The 22,433-nt window shown below is 43.6% G+C and overlaps 1 protein-coding gene across 3 annotated transcripts in view; it reads left to right on the forward strand.

Annotated features, from left to right (window-relative positions):
• TBCD (tubulin folding cofactor D) overlaps positions 1–22,433 on the forward strand; it is a 974,871-nt gene that overhangs the window by 137,317 nt on the left and 815,121 nt on the right. For all 3 annotated transcript variants that reach the window (XM_029600281.1, XM_029600283.1, XM_029600282.1), the window contains exon 9: positions 15,874–15,919. In XM_029600281.1, the coding sequence (XP_029456141.1) occupies positions 15,874–15,919 (46 nt within the window). The remainder of the gene's footprint in view (positions 1–15,873; positions 15,920–22,433) is intronic.

A 22,433-nucleotide genomic window follows, 5' to 3' on the forward strand; every position in this document is an offset into this window, starting at 1 on the left:
GGTCCTGTTGCACAGAGGGAACTGGACCTAGTGCCACCTGGCCTTGTACCGCTTCTGGAGAAGCTCAACATGCTCATCGGTGCATTACTGACTCACATGGTGCCGGCTCCTGGCAGGGCATCGAGGCCTCTCCCTACTGATACAGTGGTCATTGCCAGCTCCTCAGGAGGAAGCTTTACCGAGGCTGGCAGAGATGCCGAGGCTTGTCCTGTCCAGTTCTGCTGGAGCCTGCATCTCTGGCATAGGTCGAGCACCTAGGGCCCCATCTCCTGTAGCATAAAGTGAGGATGAGGGTCCCTGGAGGGATGATCTACTGAGTCATCAGAGGACTCTGATGGTCTCCTGTCAGATCCTCCTCCTCCTCCAGATGAACGAAGGAAGTAACTACCTTTGCAGGGTTTGTCAGGGTAAAGGTGGAGGCCATCATATTTCAATTTTTGATGGAGGAGGATGCCAGGCACAAAATGCTTGAGATCTTCCAGTTCATGGAGCCTCCTAAGGAGATTTTGGCGGTCCGGTATACGAGATCCTTAAGGAGTTGGTGCTGAAGATATGGAGACACCCCTTCATAGTGCCTTCTGTTAACAAGAAGGTGGACACGGGTCTACCTTGTCCAGAAGGCTGTTGGATTTCGATAAGCGTCAGCTGCTTCACCAGTCAGTGGTGGTCGAATTCACTCTCAAGATGACCACGTGTTCTCAGACCTAGTCCTCTGTGCCTCCGGGGAAGGACCACAGAGCGATGAACGCTCTTGGGACGAAAATATTCCAAGGTGCCATGCTTGCCCACATCGTTGCTTACCAGCTCTACATGAGCCAGTATTCGCGGGACATCTGGAAGCAGGTGCAAGAGGTGATTGAGCAGCTGCCTCAGCAACAAGGTATCATGTTGCTGTGCACAAGGGTCTGGAGTGTGGAAAACATGAGGTCTGTGTGACCTATGATGTTTTCGAAACTGTATTGAGAGTCTCTGTAGTGGGAATTGTCGCCCACAGAATAGCTTGTCTGCGGGCCTCTGATCTCTGACTGGAGGTACAGGAATGACTCACTGATGTGCTGTATACTGGAGATAATCTCTGTAGAGCTAGGATGAGGGATGCTGTGGCCCAACTTCGGGTTGGGCCACAGCATCTGCTAAGTTATCAACTACTGCAGGCTACATTTTTAATGGGCCTGCTTCTGGCTAAAATCCCTTGTGCTAGCATATCCAAAATGAAAGGTTTGTATAACATGGGAGATTCCTTTCCACCCCCACTTAGACCCATGCTTAAGGGGCCTTTGGGCCCCGATTTCTACCCCTTATACATGGCAAAGAAGTAAAAGAGGCCACTATTAAAAGCACCAGCTGTAAAGCAGGAGAGAACATAGCATTCTCCTGCCCTGATCTTTATTAGGCTTTCATCTGATGTGGGAGGATTTGGGGAAGACATAGAAATATATCGAGCCATGGAGGCTCCTTACGCTTGGATTTAGGAAGGATGGGGGAAATCTGGGACTCACTCTTTTTTTTTTTTCTTTCTGTCAGAGGTGTGGTGCAAGGGGGAGGGGGGGTTGGAGTTCATATGGCAAGGATGGCCAACTCCAGTCCTCAGAAGCCACAATAGGGCCTGATTTTCAGGATATCCCTAACGTATATGCATGAGATAGATTTGTATAGAATTGATGCAGTGCATGCACATTTATCTCGTGCATTCTCATTCTGGAAATTATGAAAACCAGGCTTGTTTGTGACTTTTGAGGACTGGAGTTGGCTGATGCCACCCCTGTCTATAGGGCATTTGTGCTTGGAGGAGAGGGGAGATGTACTCTTCCATGCTAAGCAGCTTTTTAATTTTGGCCTGGTTAGCATGGGGGATTTCAGTCAGTAGCTAGCATGCATGGCATAATTTTTTTATTTTCTGTGCACACTATTACCGTGGCTGCACTAGTATGGCAAAAATTGTCATGTACACGATAAGTCATTGCATACCACATTGTGGTGCTTTATTGTGCTTGTAACATTTTTACCCACACCACTGTAAATATTTTTTGATGTGAGTTTTATTGCATAGGCCCCCTATGTCCTTTGTTTCAAAATGTAAATGTTTGAAAAACAATAGGTTTTTAATAGTTTTCTCTGAATATATTCCTAAAATGAGTTCTGTTTAAAGGCATGCTTCCATTTGATAATGAAACACTGGCCACTTTAGAGCCCTCTGCACTTAACCTCCTTTCATTGTTGTACCAGTGAGAAGGTACTGGAAGAGATCCTGGGGATTGCCAGCCACGCCCATTTTAACTACATCAGTGAGTGATTTGCTCCCCTTTGAGGGCCATGCTTCCAGAGGAGACATTACTTTGAAGCATTTGCCACTAGAGCACACTGCACTTTACCTGCTTTCATTGTTGTATCAGTGAGGAGGTACCGGAGGAGATCATGGAGCCTGCCAGCCCTGCCCATCTGCAACAACATCATCAGTGAGTGACTCACACCTCTTTAAGAGGGCCAGGTTGCTAGCGAACCTGCTGGTGGCAGGTCACCAACAAATGGCCTGTCCCTATGCTGGCCCCTTTACTGTCCACTTTGTGGACCTTATATGGGTGGTATAAGTATTTAAAGTGGGTGGAGGTTCTGAGTTCATTATTATTGGTCATTATGACACACAATTCCTGTAATTATGGGAAGGGGTTGATATAAATTTGTAGGGGAGGCTTGAGTTTGGGGGAGCAGGCAACATGGTATAAGGTCATGCCTGTCTCCCAACATGGCGCTATAAGCATGATGTATATTATGCCTGCTCGGAGGTGAATAAGATTGAGATAACTTTTACCTTGCTTTCTGATTTAAGAACATAAGAATATAAGAACATAAGAACATGCCATACTGGGTCAGACCAAGGGTCCATCAAGCCCAGCATCCTGTTTCCAACAGTGGCCAATCCAGGCCATAAGAACCTGGCAAGTGCCCAACAACTTTCTATTCCATGTTACCGTTGCTAGTAATAGTGGTTATTATCTAAGTCAACTTAATTAATAGCAGGTAATGGACTTTTTCTCCAAGAACTTATCCAATCCTTTTTTAAACACAGCTATACTAACTGCACTAACCACATCTTCTGGCAACAAATTCCAGAGTTTAATTGTGCGTTGAGTGAAAAAGAACTTTCTCCGATTAGTTTTAAATGTGTCACATGCTAACTTCATGGAGTGCCCCTTAGTCTTTCTATTATCCGAAAGAGTAAAAAAACCGATTCACATCTACCCGTTCTAGACCCCTCATGATTTTAAACACCTCTATCATATCCCCCCTCAGCTGTCTCTTCTCCAAGCTGAAAAGTCCTAACCTCTTTAGTCTTTCCTCATAGGGGAGCTGTTCCATTCCCTTTATCATTGTGGTCGCCCTTCTCTGTACCTTCTCCATTGCAATTATATCTTTTTTGAGATGCGGCGACCAGAATTGTACACAGTATTCAAGGTGCGGTCTCACCATGGAGCGATACAGAGGCATTATGACATTTTCCGTTTTATTCACCATTCCCTTTCTAATAATTCCCAACATTCTGTTTGCTTTTTTGACTGCCGCAGCACACTGAACCGACGATTTCAATGTGTTATCCACTATGACGCCTAGATCTCTTTCTTGGGTAGTAGCACCTAATATGGAACCTAACATTGTGTAACTATAGCATGGGTTATTTTTCCCTATATGCATCACCTTGCACTTGTCCACATTAAATTTCATCTGCCATTTTGATGCCCAATTTTCCAGCCTCACAAGGTCTTCCTATAATTTATCACAATCTGCTTGTGATTTAACTACTCTGAACAATTTTGTATCATCTGCAAATTTGATTACCTCACTTGTCGTATTTCTTTCCAGATCATTTATAAATATATTGAAAAGTAAGGGTCCCAATACAGATCCCTGAGGCACTCCACTGCCCACACCCTTCCACTGAGAAAATTATCCATTTAATCCTACTCTGTTTCCTGTCTTTTAGCCAGTTTGTAATTTGAAACCAGATTTCCTTTTTACAATGGAATCATGGCATTCTGAGGCAGATGCAATGGTTCTAAACCAGTTATGACCCCCTACCTGTTCAAACTTTCAGTATGCACGCAGGGGTGCTAGGGTAGTAATTCTTTTTCAGTCAGGGTTAGGAGTTGCAGTACCCCCTTATAAATTAGACAGTTGCTTGTGAGAGTTTAGTGGTAACTTAGGGAATATAGGTATTTGCATTAATTTATCATTATCTTGGTTTGCTGGTAGCATCATTGGATGTTGTTTTACATTTTATTACTTCTTTGTATCTGCGGTACCCCAAACTAATTGTCCTGGGAAATTGTAATAGTCATATGGATTGTCTAGAATCATCTATAAGAGTGAATTCTTTTAAAGGCGATTTTGGCATTAGGTTGGGTACAACTGATAGCCCAACTCATAGAGCAGGACATACATGCAATCTTTTACTTCCTAGTGTTTTAACTGATCAGAATATTTCAGATACAGATTTTTTGAAAGTTCCTTGGTCTGTCCATTTTTTAATGTCATTTCATTTGCATAAAGGACAGATTTTTCACTTTTTTCTTTCTAGTACAATTGCTAGGTATTCTCATGGGGAAATTGATAGTGATAAATTAATTTGTGAGTAGAAACAATCTGAGGATGACTTAGGAGAATCCAGAAAACAAATCGGAAGCTGATCCAAGGTTGCTGTGTAGCAGTAAAGAAAGTGGAGATCGGTGTATATGAAAGCCCGTTATTTTTGGGCCATTTTCAATAAAGGGCTTTCATATACACCGATCTCCACTTTCTTTACTGACTTAGGAGAATCTACAGTTGATTTTTCTACTTCTTTCTTGTCTGCATTATGCTGAACAATTGACAAGGTCCCACTGCTTCACTAGTTATTTTGAAGGGCAAAATGCGCCAAGTGGAGCACTCTTGGCGTAGGCAATCCTTTTTGGATGCTAAGGCACAGTATGTATTGTGGATGTCAAAATATAGAAGTGTATTTGGTAAGCAATGCAAGTTATATTTATCTCCAAGTTGCAGCAATCTTTAAATCATCCATGTGATGTTTTTGATTTGGCATCACAGTTAACTAATTTCTCTGCAACCCCATGTTATGACTTGGGAGGTGGACCCTTGGTCCGATGAACTAAGTCCCACTGTCGGAAGGCGAGGCCAATCCCGAGGATCACAGGAAGTGATAGATGGAAATCTGGATGCAGGCGCCTCCTGCTGGTCGTGTAGTCCAGATAGATGGTGCTTCCAGCAGGTCATGGGATCAGAAGCTGGCGCCTCCAGCAGGTCGTAGGATCAGAAAGCATAGTTCAGAGATCAATGCCAAGGGAATGTCCGCAGCCAATCCAGAGGTCCAGAACCAAAAAATATTCCGCAGCCAGTCCAGGGGTTGAGAGCCAGAATGTACCACAGCCAGTCCAGGGGTCGAGAGCCAGAATATACCGCAGCCAATCCAGGGATCGAGAGCCAGAGAAGGAACAGCAGCCAGTCCAGGAATCAGGCACGGAGGATCAAAAGCAGGAACCAAAATCAGGAACAACCACGAGAGCCAAGAAGCCAAGGCAAGGTCTGAGGTGCAGACCTTGCCTTAAATAGTCTCCAGCTGTTGGAGCCTACAGGAAGGAACCCGTCCACTTCCTGTATGGCCCTTTAATTATCTTCAGCCACGTAGCGTGGCTCAGGAAACCTCTGTGGGGGCGGAGCCAGGCACGCCGAGGGACGGCCAACGCCGCGGCCATGATGGCAGCAGCAGGGAAATCCACCGACGCCGACTACTGTCGGTGTATGCCGTGCCGGTGAGTAGCTGACCCCGGTCGCAACACCCCAAAGGATGTTTTTATTTATTTATTTAGAATCTTTTAATATACCGATGCTCAAGATAAATATCTTATCGTACCGGTTTACAGTATAACAGGAGATAACCAAAAGTATAGGAGGAAGTTAGATAAAACAGGGTGATGCAATTCAGGACAAGAGAGCAAGGAAGAATTAGCTGAACATAGTGTTACTATAGTGTAAACAATAAATAGTTTATAAACTTAACTTGACGAGTAACCATGTAGCAAGTCAAATAAACAGTTCTTCAGGGGTGAGTAAATCTATACGTAATTGACGCGGGAAAGGTGGTGGAGTTAAGGGTGGAATGGAGAGGTCATGGTCAGGGCGGAGGGGGGAGGGAGAAAGACCAAGCAGTGTGTGAAGGGGGGGAAGGGCTGCGAAACTATCGGGGTGGCTTGCCTAATAATAGGTTGGAGCAAGAGGGCAGCCAGAGTTACTGTAGTTATAATGGAACAGAGTAGATCTGACAGGTAATTATGAATTGGTTAGGGGAAGGCTAGTTTGAAAAGCCATGTTTTCAGTTTCTTTCTGAAGGTGAAAGGGCATTGTTCCTGTCAAAGCTCTGGTGGTAATGAATTCCATTGGGAGGGTCCGGCAGTAGACAGTGCACGTTTCCTAATGGAGGGGTGAAGTGAGGATTTCGTGGGGGGTTCGTGAAGAGATCCTTTATATGCCAATCTGATCGGTCTTGCTGAGGAGTGAAGGTTGCGCAGAATTTTGAGTTGGAGTGAAGATTGAAGGAAGATGGTTTTGTGGATAATAGTCATGGTCTTAAACAGGATTCGGTAGTTGATGGGAAGCCAGTGTAAGTTTTTGAGGATAGGGGTGATATGGTCTCTTTGCCTTGAATTGGTTAAGATCCGAGCTGCGGCATTCTGGATCATCTGTAATGGTTTAGTTGTGGAGGCAGGAAGGCCAAGGAGTAAAGCAATACAGTAGTCAATTTTTGAAAACAGTATGGCCTGGAGGACTGAGCGGTAATCATGTTGTAAGAGGGGTCTGAGCTGTTTTAGAACATGTAGCTTATAGAAGCATTCTTTTGTGGTGTTTATGAATGTTTTGAAATTCATTCGGGTGTCTAGAATAGCTCCTAGGTTTCTCACTTGGTTCACTGATGGGAAGGTGGGGTTGCTGATGAGGGGGTTGCAGACATTGGGAGAGATGAAAAGGAACTCAGTTTTGGAAGTGTTGAGGACAAGGTTGAGGCTGGAGAGGAGAAGGTTGATGGAGTGAAGACAGTTGTTCCAGAAATTTAGGGTTTCTGCGATGGGATCTGAGATGGGGATCAAGATCTGCACATCGTCAGCGTAGATGAAGTGGGTCAGGTTAAGAGTTGATAGGAGCTGGCAAAGGGGAAGCAGATAAATATTAAACAGTGTAGGGGAAAGAGAAGAGCCCTGAGGTACTCCGTGAGTGGAAGAAATGGGGTGAGATTCTTTATTATTTATTCTGACCTTGTAGATCCTGTTATTGAGGAAGGATTTGAACCAGCTGAGGGCGGTGCCAGAGATGCCGATGTCCGGTTGATGAGGATTGAATGGTTCACGGTGTCGAACTCTGCTGAGATGTCGAGTAGAGCCAGTAGATAGGATTGGCCTTTATCTAGGCCCATTAGGATGTTGTCTGTAAGCGAGATTAGAAGGGATTTCGTGTTTAGGCGTTTCCGGAATCCGAACTGGGAAGAGTAGAGAATGTTGTGGACGTCGAGGTAATCGGAGAGTTGATTGTTGACTAATTTTTCCATTAGTTAAGTGATTAATGGTAGATTGGCGATGGGACGGAAGTTAGCGGAGTTAGCTGGATCCAAGTTGGGTTTCTTAAGTAGAGGTTTGAGTGACGCGAGTTTCAAGGAGTCGGGAACAGATCCTTGGGAAAGGGAGCAATTTATAATATCTGCTAGAGGCTTGGCTATGGTGTTGGGGATGGTAAGTAAGAGTTTAGTGGGAATGTGGTCGGAAGGATGGGACGAAGGCTTCATGTTCTTGAGTATGGATTCAATTTCAAGGGAAGATGTGAGTTTGAAGGATTCAAGTGACGGTTTCTGGGTAGATAGGGGTGGGTTGTATACAGGAGGAGGTTGGTTGGCTGACGTGATCAGTGGTGCTAGTAAGTTGTTGATTTTTTTCCAAAAAATATAGCCAATTCCGTGGATTTATTTTGGGTTTCTTCTTCTGGGATGGTTGGTGGGATCGGTTTAGTGAGTACTGAGACATAAGAAAATAGAGCCTTTGGGTCATAGAGAAAGCTATGGATTTTTTGGCGAAGAAGTCTTTCTTGGTGCGTAAAATTGTGGTCCTGTAGTGGTTCATGGAGGCTTTGTACGTGGCCTGTGAAGTGGGTGTGGGATCCTTGCGCTAATGTAGTTCCTTGTGTCGTAGGTCTTATTTGAGCTTCTTGAGTTCTGCTGAGAACCAAGGTTTTTTGTTGAGTAGAGCCGGGTTGATTTCCTTAGTTGTCATGGGACATATTTTATTTGCTATGGAGTTCGTGATGTTGAGCCATGAGGTCATAGCAGAGTCAGCATCGGAGAGATTCAAGTTAGGTAGCTCCGTGGAGAAGCGGGAGTCGATGTCGTCTCTGGAGCATGGTTTTCTGAAGTGGATTGTTGTTTTGGAGATGTGGGGAGTCAATTTTTTCTTTATAGATAATTCGGTATAGATCAACGAATGGTCTGACCAGGGGACTGGGGTACAGGAGGGGGGGGGGGCCGTAGGCAAGAAGGATTCATTTGTGAAAATGAGTTCCAGTGTGTGGCCCGCTTTATGAGTGGGTTTATTTATAATTTGTTTGAAACCCATGGCCATGAAGGAAGATAGGAGGGCTTCGCAGTTAGGTGTTGGAGTGGAAGAATCCACGTGGATGTTAAAATCTCCTAATATAATAGCGGGGGAATCAGTATTAATGTGTTTGGCTATGATTTCAATGAGAGGAGAAGGATCAGACTCTATAAGCCCTGAGGGGGCATAGATTAGGCAGATTTGTAATTGGTTAGATTTGAAGTCCAAGTTCTAGCTTGGTAGCCGAATTCAAGGTTTGAGGAGATAGTCTAAGTTCTTTCTTTGCTGCTAACAGTAATCTGCCCCCTCCCCCCCCTGTTTTTTTAAGTCTGGGTAATGAGAAGATATCATATAGTTGTAGCGGCAGTTGGTTTGTTAGAGCTATATCTGTGTTTTTCAACCACGTTTCTGTGATGGCACAGATATCGGGTTGGGAATCCAACAGGTAGTCGTTGAGAATGTGGGTTTTTTTTAGTGAGGGATTGTGCGTTGAGAAGCGTGAGAGAGATTAGAGGGAGACCCAGGAACTGAGTGAGCGGGGTGGTCATGATAGGGATAAGTGATCTTTTTGGGCACTTGTAAGTAGGAGTTGGAAGTTTGCCCCTGTTGAAGTAGGGGTGATTATTAATGGGGATGGGGAACGTTTGTATCATGATTTTTGAGTCTGAGTGGTGATTCTATTGTTTAAATATAGCTTTGGTCTTACGTCGCACTCTGGAGAGCGTCTGTTGGAGTGGTTACAGTCAATTGCTGTATGGAAGGGTGGATGAATGATGCTGCAGGAGGTTGGATGAATGCTGCAGGAGACTGCGTGAGCGTTGGAAGAGGTTGAAGTAGACGAATGCAGGGTGCAGGGCTCTAAGTACCTTGGTGGGATCTGAGTGCAGGAGAGCTGGGAGATGGAAAAGAGATACATTAGACTGATGGAGATCATTTCGCGGTGCCCTGGAATTAGAGGGTGAGAAGCTGTTTGAGAGTGATGGTTGGAAGTACATCTGCTTGAGGGAGTGTGGTGATTGTCCGTCAATTAGGGATTTAGTGATTTTTGGCAGGATGTGTAATAGAGTGTGCTTCCATTTGTAGGAGAGCTTGGGAAAGGTGTGGGTGGAATTCCGGTAGCTAGCAGAAAGGGTGGCTTCTAGTTTTACGTTCTGGAGCGCACGAAGGAGCACACAAAGGGGCAGGCCCCTTTGTCGCGCGATGCCTGGTGCCGTCCCAGCCTTTTAAAGGGGACTGGGGCGCCTAGAGTGATGTCAGGGCTTCCGAGGGCGGGCTTACCAGTTCCATTTTCTTTTTTCTTTTCCCTTAAGCTTATTTTTGGTTCCTTCTGTCAGATTGTTTTTTAAATAGCCCTTTTCTTTCTGGAGGGGCCGCCTTGGCAGCCTCGCGGGAGGCTTATCCCGGGTCCACCTCCCCTGACCCCGATGGGCCGACGCCGACCGCGCGGGGAGGGCCGACCCGAGCCGAGGGAGGAGCGCAGGACGGAGGCGAAGCGAAAAGGGGTAAGCCTGGTGCCGTCCCAGCCCTTTAAAAGAGACTGGGGCGCCTAGAGTGATGTCAGGGCTTCCGAGGGTGGGCTTACCTGTTCCTTTTTCTTTTTTCTTTTCCCTTAAGCTTATTATTGGTTCCTTCCGTCGAGTTGTTTTTTAAATAGCCCTTTTCTTTCTGGAGGGCTATTTTGATTATTTTGTTTTGGTTGATTATGAGACTTTTGCACAACATTGTGATGGAAAGATTGCTAGAATCATTGATTTTGTCTGACACTGGGGATTTGTTTATATCAGTGGAGAGTAGGTCAGAGAGGGAAGTATGGTCCACCTTTGAGAAGGTTGCTAGTAGTGAATTGGGCCTACATTTTCTTTAAAATCTTCACACTCCTACTGGATCCATGTCCATTTCTGTTGCTGAATTCTTTTCTATTTTCTGTCCCACTGTTGAAGTTAGTGAATTTATCACTTTTGGAGTGTATAGTACCCAGAGTGTGTGGTCTACCATCCTGCTTGTCCTCTGAGAAAGCAGAGTTACTTACCTGTAACAGGTGTTCTCCGAGGACAGCAGTATGTTAGTCCTCACGAAACCCGCCCGCCACCCTCGGAGTTGGGTTTTCACTAAGTGGGTTTCCTCTTTTTTTTTTTTTTTTTTAATCCTTGTATTCTGTTTTATAAGACTGAAGGGGACTCCGCTTGGACGCATGCTGGGATGCTCAGTGAGGCCATGTCAAAGTTCTAGAAACTTTGACATAAGTTATCCATGCCAGGCTCCATTTGATGATGTCACCCATGTGTGAGGGCTAACATCCTGCTGTCCTCTGAGAACACCTGTTAGAGGTAAGCAACTCTACTGGGCAATACAAAGGGCGGCGTTAGGAGGGAGAACTGTTAGTGCGTGTCTTTTTACATGGGATTTTTAGTACCTGGATCAGGACAGGAGTAAAAGTTAACATGTCTGAGATACATAAGCTGTGTCAAATGTAATTAATTCTGCTGCATATTTGAATGCTGTACCTGAGAATAAGCCATGCCAATAAATCTGCTGCATTTTGATCAATGAAAGAGTAATCAGTATGATGACCCATCATTAGCACTGATTTTTAGCTCCTGTTTTTCCTGTGGGTTTTTGCCTTGGGGATTTAGTGTGGGTTTCTGCATTTCTTTTTAACCTAGTGCTGATTTTTAGTGTGGGTCTCATTTGCATGCCATTATTTTATTACATCCTGCAGGGCTGCCTGTTTTTACTGTGCATACCAACAAAAATTGGTGTAAACAAATAGCACCAATTTTGGTGCAGGTTTTATTACAATCAGCCCTGTTATGTTTCTTTTGAGTTGTAGTCCATATCTCTCTCTCTTTTTTTTTTTAATTTGGTCCCCTTCAAGTATGAGGTTTATGCAAGTGCATATAATTATTTTTCTCCTCTTCTTGTATGTTTACAATATCCAAAATATTAATTCTGTGGTAATGTGCTTTAATTTTTTCAAGGATTCTTGAAAAATAAAATGTTAAGTTTCAATAAATGTAAATAAAGTGGAAACAAGGAAAGAACAAAATTGAAAAATTTTCAATAAAAATATCTTTAAATATATATTTCTTTATGTAAATGTGCTGCAGAATCTCTCTAATTTTGCTATAGAGTTTTCTAACCCTTACCCCATAATCTATACATGGGCTGTCACAGAAAACCAGAAAAGCTAGCACAGGAAGATAATGACCTGCTCAAAGTCATGTAGAGAATTCATGGTAGAATTTGAAGTCAGTATTTCACCTAACTCGTTGCTGTTTGCATACATGCTCATCTCTGTGGTATGATTTCCTCCTTTTTGACCATCCTTTCCCCTTAATTCTAACAGAAATATCACCAGAAGTTGGTTCAATCTATCTGGAGAACTAATTAGTTAAAAACCTGTAAATACAAATTACCTTTTTAAACGCTTATCTCAGGTCGCAGCACTGTGGGGAATCTGGGTGTTGTGTGCGCCACAGAAGTGGTGCACTGAGATCTGGGGAAGCTGAGAAGATAATTGCTGCTATTGTGGCAGTTCTTACTGACCAATGAGAGTGGCACTGGGGGTCATGCCTCAAAGGAAGTGCTACTTTAGCCTTTGATCTGGTGAGGGATCCTAGGATCATCTGGGGAAGTGCAGGAATCAAATACCACAGAGATGAAAAATAGAGATAAAGACCATTTCCCTCTCCTCCAAAAAAAAAAAATCCTAACCTGAAAATGCCTTTTTTTCCTGATGAAGAGTATGAAAGTTCAAGTGCAGAGCAGTGTCTGTTTTTTACAGTATGGGAGAGTGACTGTAGGGTTGGGCATCTTGCCATAGCCATCCCCTCCATCATAAGCTTATTTTTTAAAAGCTGAAAAATGTGGGAAGCCCTGTACAGTCAATTAATTATGAAAAGTGGAAGAGAAAAGTCTTTGGGTAGTGTCATTCTCTGACATTTAGTAGGGTGTGGGTGTTGGAGAAGATGGAAATGATAGAAGAAAAAAAAGCTCCTGTTTTAGGAGGAGAGGAAGGGAGGGCAAGCTAAGCAAATAAGAAGGAGGGGGATTTGGGACTGAAATACCTGGAAGCTCTAAGAGTAATTGCAAACGTAGTATGGAGGGATCTAGCTATTAAAATCAATACCATTGGTGTAGCTTATCAGTCTCTTCTGCCATTCAGTCAGGAATGCGCTTATTTTACTGAATACAGTTATCCATTAGGCAATAAATATTTGTAGCCACAAAACAATGGTTTCTGTTACTGCTAATGCAGCCTTAACAGGAAGAGAAGTATTACTGGAGAACTGTTATCTGAGGAGATGCAGGATGCAATAGTCTCTTTACTGAGAACCCCAACACTTGCACACAGTTGAGGTCAGCTGATGGAGCCCAGCTTTTCTCAATCTCTACACTTTTAAAACTGCAATATTGAGCAAATTGAGAAGTGCCTCTATCAGTGGAGGGTGCATAGGGCCCCTCCCAGTTCTATTTTATCTGTGGAGTCAATGGTTATATTTCTGGTCAACTCCGTGGAGGAAGACAAATATTTGTCTTTAATTTAAAAATTGTTGTTTCAATTGCGGGTGCCTCCAAGTGTCAGTCCTTTTCCTTTTTAGTGACTAGTGAGAACACTTTCAATGTTTTTCAGTGGCCCAGAGAACTTAGTCAATCTATTTTTTTTTCTTTACCACCTTTGATTCTTTTGATTTTGCTTTGGCAGTTTTTTTTTTTTTTTTTTTTTTTTTTTTTTGCAGATATCCTAAAAGGAAATAAAGGGCAGTGTCTTCAGCAAGTGGCTCCAGTGCAGATGCACAATGTTGATCATAGATCTGCACGAATTTCTGAGTGATTTTGCCTTGGAGACAGACTTTGCATCTCTGCTTGAGCTCTTGTTGTAAAATGACTCTGAAGCTGTCTGACCTATTTAGAATCAAGGAGAAGCACTTTGCATTGAGTAAAACTGGCTCATTGGCATCAGAGGATTTGACATAAAAAAAAAACCGCAGAACTGTACTAGATGCTGGCGGTGTATTGATATCAAAGGAACATCTGGCCCTTACCAAAGCTTGACTTAGATGGTCTCTCTCTTTCCCTTTATCAAACTCCTCCCACTTAATGGAAGCAAGGGATTCTGCTTCATTGGTACTGCCATTGGATGATTCATATTTGATACATTGACATTGATCCCCATTAATGCACAATACCAGGAGCAGAGGGATACTGGCTATGGCTATATATCCTCCCAAGAAACACCACTGAGAGGACTGCTCACCCTCAGGAAAATCTGGGGGTATGCAACAGTCTCCAAGGGCTCATGGTTCAGCCACCAGTAGTCCCCAACATGTGACCAAAGTTCAGAATTTTTTTCACTAGATACCTTAATACCTTTCCTGGGAAAAAGGAAACTGGATATGTTCCCAGGATTTAAAGTTTGCCTATACCCACATTATTTTCCAGGTCACAGGAAATATCTCAGATTTGTAATAGGGATATCCCACATCCACTATTTTGTTCTGCCATTTGGCCTGGTGTCACCACCATGCATATTTCTGAAATATTTAGGTGTGGTGTAGCACAGCTTGCGTAATAGGAGTGCTATGGTGATTGGTTGATCAAGGCAACATCTCAGTGAACCAAACCATTTGGGTGTTGGAGTTACAAAAGTTTATCATAAACTACTTAAAATCCCAAATAAGCTTGTTATCTTTATTGGATTTAATATGAGCTCAGCTAAACATAATTCTGGTACAAGTATTCTTTCCAAAAGAAAGGATAACCAACTTGGTGTCCATAGTGGAAGGAATAAAGAAATATCAGCAGACACCAGCATGGGACATATTGAGGATGTTAGGCCTCATGGCATCAGCAACACATGTCAAGTCCTTGGTACATCTTCACATGAGATAAACTCAATGGGACCCTAAGATCTCATGGGACATGAGGTACACTAAATCTTCTAGACCATGTCCAAATCACTCAGCAACTCAGGAACTCAATGTCCTGATGGCTAGATCAGGAGAATTTGGCCAAGGGGTGGCTTTCCAAATTCCACCTTCTCAAATTACCATTCAATCTGGGATGGGGAGCACATATATCATAGCCCCTTATTGACTGAGAAAGATTTGGTTCCTGCTCCTTTAGGAAATTGTCCATATAAAAGTTCAGAGTCAGTCATTTAGGGTGCAGAAAATTTGAGGGATTGGTACACATTGGGAGGTGAAGAGCTGATGTGCAATGACCAGTAGAAAGAGCTCAAAGTGATAGTGTCTGATGATTTCAAAGTGTAGCAAAACAGTTCTCCAAGGAGTCTAACATATAGATCTGCTCTCTTGAGCGTATCACATCTCTTCATATATTAGTTATATACATAATGACCAAACTCTGCCTTCCTCCATGGTTAAACTGAACAGGGTTGAAAATGAGGCTTTGTGTTCAGTTTAACCATGGAGGAAGGCTGAGTTTGGTCGTTATGTGCATAAATGATATATGAACAGAAGTGATATACTTGAAGGAGAAGATCTATTTTTGATTACGAATACTTCTGTCTACACAGTATGATGAGATCTATATGTTAGGCTCCTTGGAGAGCTGAGCAGCTCATAGTGTCAGAGCTATAGCAGTGTCTGACTACATGAGGTCAACCTCCATGAAAGGAAACTGTAGTCACAACTTTGCAAATCTATCCAAGCATTCATATCTCATTGTTTGGTTAGGAATACCCATCATGACAATAGGTTTAGTTAGGTTGTCTTGCATGGCTTATTTGGGGTTTAGAATCCAATTCCAGCCCCTTCTAGGGCTGCTTGATCTTATTTTCAGGTTGCCTAAAAAAATAAATAAATAAAAATAAAATGGCCCATTGCTAACAAAAACACATTGTTTATTGGCAATGTTGTATTTTCCCTTTTATTTCAAAGCAATTTGCGAGGACCCTTATATCTCACTTGTCCTTGGAGAAAGGGAAGTTCCTTACCTGTACTGGGTGTTCTCAAAGGATAGCAGAATACATAGACTTCATAATTCCACTCGCTTCCCCTTTGAGTTGGTTTTTATATATCTATAGTTTTATACTGAACTTCGTTGGGCCCTGTCTGCCCACTACTCCTGCACATGCTCAGAGCAATTTTAATGTATAGCTGACATCACCCATGTGTGAGGACTATGTATCCCGCTGGCCTCAGAGAACAGCTGTTGCAAGTAAGCAGCTTCATTTTATTTTCATGCTGGCCAATTGGTTTCATAATTTAAAACTGTTTTTCTCTTATAGGCTCAAATCTTTAAACATGGAAAAAGAGAAGACTGTTTGCCATATGGTAAGGCTAATGTTTTGAAAGTTTAATTTATTGGTTTAATTATTGTCTCTGTTTTCTCTTCAGCCCCTTTCACCAGGGATGTCAATATGCATAGGCAAAATGGTCCAAGCTTTGGGGTGGGGGGGTTGCCGAAGGATGGAAGAAAGAGGGGGGAGCCACTTTCTACCACCACAACCCCCGAATGTGCCTGTGCTTTCCCTGGGCTGTCCAGTGGTGACCCAGCCTGCCTCAATTTAGGGGTGTGCCATGGGATCCATACAGCCAGCCAGGTAGGGTAAGTGCTAGGAAGTGGGGAGGGAGGGCAAGTGCTGGCAAAGGCACCCTTGCCTGGGGTTTTGTGATCCTGCCATAATCCTGTCTTCCACCTTCCCAAAATGATTGCCTAGGTGTCTTCTGGTTGTCCTGTGGGTTAAACAGTAAGTAGGAATCTTCATTGGATGCTGAATCTTATGGTCCTTGCTTTTAAAGAGATACTTAATGCTGTAACCTTTTTGATTTTTCCCTGGTTTCACCGGGAGGTGTTCATATCCCTAAGGGTTTGGCAGTTTACAATTTGTCATTCATAAAAATGTAAACATAAGACAACATACAAAATATCACTAAACTCAATCTGTCATAAATACAATAAAACAATTTAAAACAAATCAAAATAAAACAAGTTAACACCAGTACAGTAAATTGATCTTTTGCTACTACATCATAATCAGAGTGCCTGACATTCAACAAAATATCTAGTATTGATTTCCTTTCTCTGTAAGATTAATTATCCCAGGACAAGCAGGATGCTAGTCCTCACATATGGGTGACGTCACCGACAGAGCCTGAACGCGGGAAAAACTTCTGTCAAGGTTTCTATAAACGTTTGACTGGGCAGCCTGAGGCTACTGAGCATGCCCAGTGTGCCATGATATTCTTTGCCACAGGGGTCTCACTCCAGTCTTCGTTTTTCCGCGCTGCCATTAGCACAGCGGTCGTCGGAGCCCTGTGAGTTTTCTCCCAACTTTGACTAAAAAAGTCATTTAAAAATCAAAACTTTTTCCCACATCGGGTCTCATTTCTCATTTGACACCAGACGGTGACAAATTATTCGAATTCTCAACTAAATTTGGATATAATTTTTCTCAGACTTCTCATCGGCTGTCTATTCCAACATGGCCTCCGGTTTCAAGAAATGTTCTTGTAACCGGACCATGTCCGTCACAGATCCACATTCTCAATGTGTGATCTGCCTAGGAGAGAAGCATGAAATATCTTCATTCTCTCAATGTCAAGAAATGACCCCAAAGGGTCGAAAACTCAGGCAGGAGAAGATGGCTCAGATATTCAAACTTCAGCTGTTACCATCGCCATAGACTTCAACTAAGTCTTCACCCGCAGGGGTAACTAAAAAACTCCTGCTCAAGAAGAGACATATCGAGGGTTCTGGGGATGCAGCTTCACCGGCACCTTCTTCGGCATCGATCAGGTCAGTGTCAGAATCGAAGCAAAACATAAGCATAGGCACCGTCAATCGTCGGACTCCCAATCTATTCCGTCATCGATAGAACCGGTAGCAAAGCGGCCTAAAGTTGTCGAAATCCCCCATACCTCGGTATCTTCGTTACCCTCGACTTCAGCATCGACATCGTCATCGATGACAACTACGCTGGATTTGACAACCCTCATCCAAAAACTAGTACTAGAGGCATTGCAAAAACAACTTCCGGCACCATCGCCGATGCCGGTGGACACACCGATGCCGACGTCATCGTCGATGCCGGCGGGGCCGCCGATGCGATCTCTCGATACTATATCATCAATAACACCGATGATACAACCAACATCGATGCCTAACACTTCTTCGATGCCTACATCGATATTTTTGAGGCCTACCTCGATAATAGATAATATATCGATGCCAGGCCCTTCTGGAATACAAATTTCAGAATTTTCATTTCTTCTTTCCTCAACACCATCGATTTCATCGATGTCACAATCACTACCTCTCTACACTACGGCTCCTACCATACCACACCTTGCCAAGAAGGTAATTCACCCTAAGTCATCCACTAAGAAGAAATCATTGATGCCAAAAAGACCAATTTCTGAAGAGAGATCTTTACATGACATTGTCACCAAAAGATATACTGACTTGCTATCTTCCTTACCAACTTGTCCAGAAGAGGTGCAAGCTGAACATTTCTCATCAGATGAACCTTTACCAGGACCTTCTGGGGTGCATCCTGCTCAACAAGCAACACCACCTCATCAACCAACTCAATATGATTCCTGGTCTGACACGGATTCTGAACCCTCATCAGAGGATTTTATGTCAGATCCATCTCCGCCTCCTGCTACAAAGCAGTCACCTCCAGAAGATTTTACATTCCAATCATTTGTTCAGGAAATGGCAGATTCCATTCCTTTTCAGTTACACACTGAACAAGATAGCAGACAACAAACTCTAGAAGTGCTTCAATTTGTTGATCCCCCCTAAGCACACTCTCGCCATACCTGTTCACGACATTCTTTTACAACTGCAGCAACGCCTTTGGGAGCACCCCTGCTCAGTCCCTGCAGTAAACAAACGCATAGAGTCAACTTATTTAGTACAACCTTCCTCTGCATACCAAAAAACACAGCTTCCTCACCACTCTGTGGTAGTGGAATCGGCTCAAAAGAAATTTAGAAGGACAAGGGCCCATTCCTCAATCCCTTCAGGGAAAGTTAATAGGTTCCTTGACCAACTGGGCCAAAAAGTGTACCAAGGAGCAATGCTGAATTCAAAAATATCAGCATACCATTTATATATGGCACAATACCACAGAAACTTGTGGAAGCAAATGGAAGAGTTTGTGCCATCTTTGCCTTCACAGTATCAAGAAGCTGCACAAGCTGTTATAAATAAGGGCTTTAATGCGGGGAACATGAAGTACGAGCCGCCTATGACAGCTACGACACAGCCTCACGAGTGGCTGCATCGGGCATCGCTGTAAGACACTGGGCCTGGCTTAAAGCATCCGATTTAAGACCAGAAGTACAGGACAAGCTGGTTGATCTTGCCTGCCTGGTCGATAATCTGTTCGGTTCTAAAGTACAGGATGCTGTTTCCCAGTTAAGGGAACATACTGAAACACTGTGGCAGTTATCTTCACTACCACATGACCCTTCTACACATTCTGCCAGACGACCATCACGTCGGGATACCAGAAGGCCTTTTTACAGGCAGCGTAAATACTATCCCCCGCATCTAGGCCGAGACCTCCTAGATCTCAGCAAAGGCCTCAGCAACGACAACAGAGGGCAGCAAGATCAGCACCAGCCCCTCAAACTGGACCTGCTACTGGTTTTTGAGATTACACCTGGGGAACAAGGCCCATATGCCAACCCTTACCCAACACTACCAGTAGGGGGCAGACTGTCCAAATTTTACATCAATTGGACGTCAATAACATCGGACCAATAGGTCCTATCCATTATCCACAAAGGATACCACCTCAATTTCATTTCAACCCCTCCAGATTTTCCACCAAAACCTTCTCATATCAGCGAAGATCACATTCTTCAACTTCAAATAGAATTATCTACCCTTCTGAGCACCAGGGCCGTCGAGAGAGTACCCCGGGCCCAGCAGGGCAGAGGATTCTACTCCCGTTATTTCCTCATTCCAAAGAAAACCAGAGGCCTTCGTCCCATACTGGACCTCAGAAATCTCAACAAATTTCTAAAAAAAGAAAAGCTCAGGATGGAGCATTATCCTTAGGCATAATGCTCCCACTCCTTCAAAAAGGAGATTGGCTTTGTTCTCTGGACCTTCAAGATGCTTATGCTCATATTCCAATATTTCCCCCTCATCGCAAGTATCTGCGCTTCATGGTAGGCAGTCAACATTTCCAATACAGAGTTCTACCATTCGGCCTTACCTCTGCTCCCAGAGTATTCATCAAATGTCTGGCAGTAATAGCAGCACATTTGCACAAACAAGGTGTTCATGTTTTCCCATATCTAGACGATTGGCTCATAAGAAGTCAATCTCAAGAAGGAACTCTAACTTCTCTAAATCACACAATTGCTTGCTTCACAACATGGGATTTCTAGTCAATTATCCAAAGTCCCATCTGACTCCTTCTCATCTTCTCCAGTTCATAGGAGCAGAGTTAAACACTATCCTCGCAAAAGCCTTTCTACTGGACAATCGAGCAGAAACGCTGTCCCTCTTGGCAAAGTCGTTACACTCAAGGAAACAAGTAACAGCTCACCACTTTCTAACGTTATTAGGCCACATGGCTTCCACAGTTCATATCACTCCTATGGCAAGACTTGCCATGAGAATAACCCAATGGACTTTAAAATCACAATGGATTCAAGCCATTCAACCTTTTCACTCTCCAATTCAAATTACACAACAACTTCGTTCATCTCTCCTTTGGTGGATGAACAAGGACAATTTGCGCAAGGGACAACCCTTCCAGCAACCAGTCCCACAGATAACGTTAACTACAGATGCACCCACCCTGGGTTGGGGAGCTCACATGGACCATCTCCAAACTCAAGGGACATGGACAAAACTTGAAGCAACATTTCAAATCAATTTCCTAGAACTTCGAGCTATACGTTATGCCCTGAATGCTTTCAAGGACTACCTTTCACACAAAACTATTCTAATCCAAATGGACAACACAGTTGCCATGTGGTACATCAACAAACAAGGAGGTACGGGCTCGTATCTCCTTTGTCAAGAGGCTGCACAGATTTGGGGATGGGCCCTGAACCACTCAATGTTCCTCCGGGCCACTTATCTGGCAGGCATTCACAATGTAGTGGCAGATCGACTCAGTCGTCAGTTCTAACCTCACGAATGGTCCCTGGATCCCTCAGTAGCGACCAGGATCTTTCAGTGTTGGGGTCAACCAACGATAGACCTTTTTGTGTCACATCAGAATCACAAAGTGGACAATTTCTGTTCTCTACACCAGCAGAAACAGCATCCAACCAAGGACGCTTTTGCTCACCTTTGGAACTCAGGCCTTCTATACGTGTATCCACCGATACCGCTTATAACAAAAACTCTAGTGAAACTACAACAAGACAAGGGGTCCATAATACTCATAGCCCCGTATTGGCCTCGACAAGTATGGTTTCCCACACTTCTGGACCTCTCAGTCAGGGATCCCATTCGCCTGGGAGTAGCTCCCACTCTTATCACTCAAAACCAAGTTCGATTGCGCCATCCCAATCTTCAATCCCTATCTCTAACTGCATGGATGTTGAAAGCATGATATTACAACCATTCAATCTTTCAACCAAGGTATCCCAAGTGCTTATAGCTTCACGTAAACCTTCCACACGAAAGAATTACTCTTCCAAATGGAAGAGATTCACTCTGTGGTGCAGGCAAAAGAGTATTGATCCTTTCACCTGCCCCACTACTTCTCTTCTAGACTATTTATACTATCTTTCAGAATCTGGTCTCCAGACTTCATCTTTAAGAGTACACTTAAGTACAATCTCTGCTTACCATAACAAAATGGGAGATGCACCAATATCCACACAACCTCTTGTTACCAGGTTCATGAGAGGTTTAACTCAACTTAAACCACCAATTCGGCCCCCTGTCATGGTCTGAATCTGGTCTTAACTAAATTAATGTGTTCCCCTTTTGAACTAATAGATTCCTGTGACCTTAAATTTCTCACATGGAAAACTATCTTCCTCGTAGCCATTACATCAGCTAGAAGGATTAGTGAGTTACAAGCACTTGACACATACGAACCTTATACGAAGTTCTTACATGACAGAGTGGTTCTCCGTACTCATCCAAAATTCCTACCCAAGATAGTTACGGAATTCCACTTGAACCAAACCATAGTTTTACCCGCATTCTTTCCAAGGCCTCATTCTCACTAAGGGGAACGATCCTTACACACCTTGGACTGTAAACGTGTGTTGTCTTTCTACATAAATCGCATAGCAGTCCACAGGAAATCTAAACAACTTTTTGTCTCATATGACCCAAACAAACCGGGTAAAGCAGTGGGTAAACATACTCTATCCAATTGGCTAGCAGATTGCATACAGTTTTGCTATGAAAAAGCAGGCCTTCCTCTCCAAGAGCGAGTAAAGGCACATTCAGTAAGGGCAATGTCAACTTCAGTAGCACACTATCGTTCAGTGCCAATCCTTGACATATGTAAAGCAGCAACATTGAGTTCTCTTCACACCTTTGCAGCTCACTACTGCCTAGATAAAGAAGACAAGATTCCGCTTACGGACAATCAGTCTTAAAGAACTTGTTTCCAGTTTAACCCCAACTCCTTCTACATCCAACCTGCTGTACTCCGGCTGACTCATTTCAACAACAACATTCAACCGTTGCCCCAATACAAATGACTCAGCCTCTAGCTTGCTAATCACCCATATGTGAGGACTAGCATCCTGCTTGTCCTGGGATAAAGCAAAATCGCTTACCTTGTAATAGGTGTTATCCCAGGACAGCAGGATGTAGTCCTCACGAAACCCACCCGCCACCCCGCGG

The sequence above is a fragment of the Rhinatrema bivittatum genome, chromosome 4 (assembly GCF_901001135.1).
Source record: "Rhinatrema bivittatum chromosome 4, aRhiBiv1.1, whole genome shotgun sequence".
In the NCBI taxonomy this organism is placed as follows: Eukaryota; Metazoa; Chordata; class Amphibia; order Gymnophiona; family Rhinatrematidae; genus Rhinatrema; species Rhinatrema bivittatum.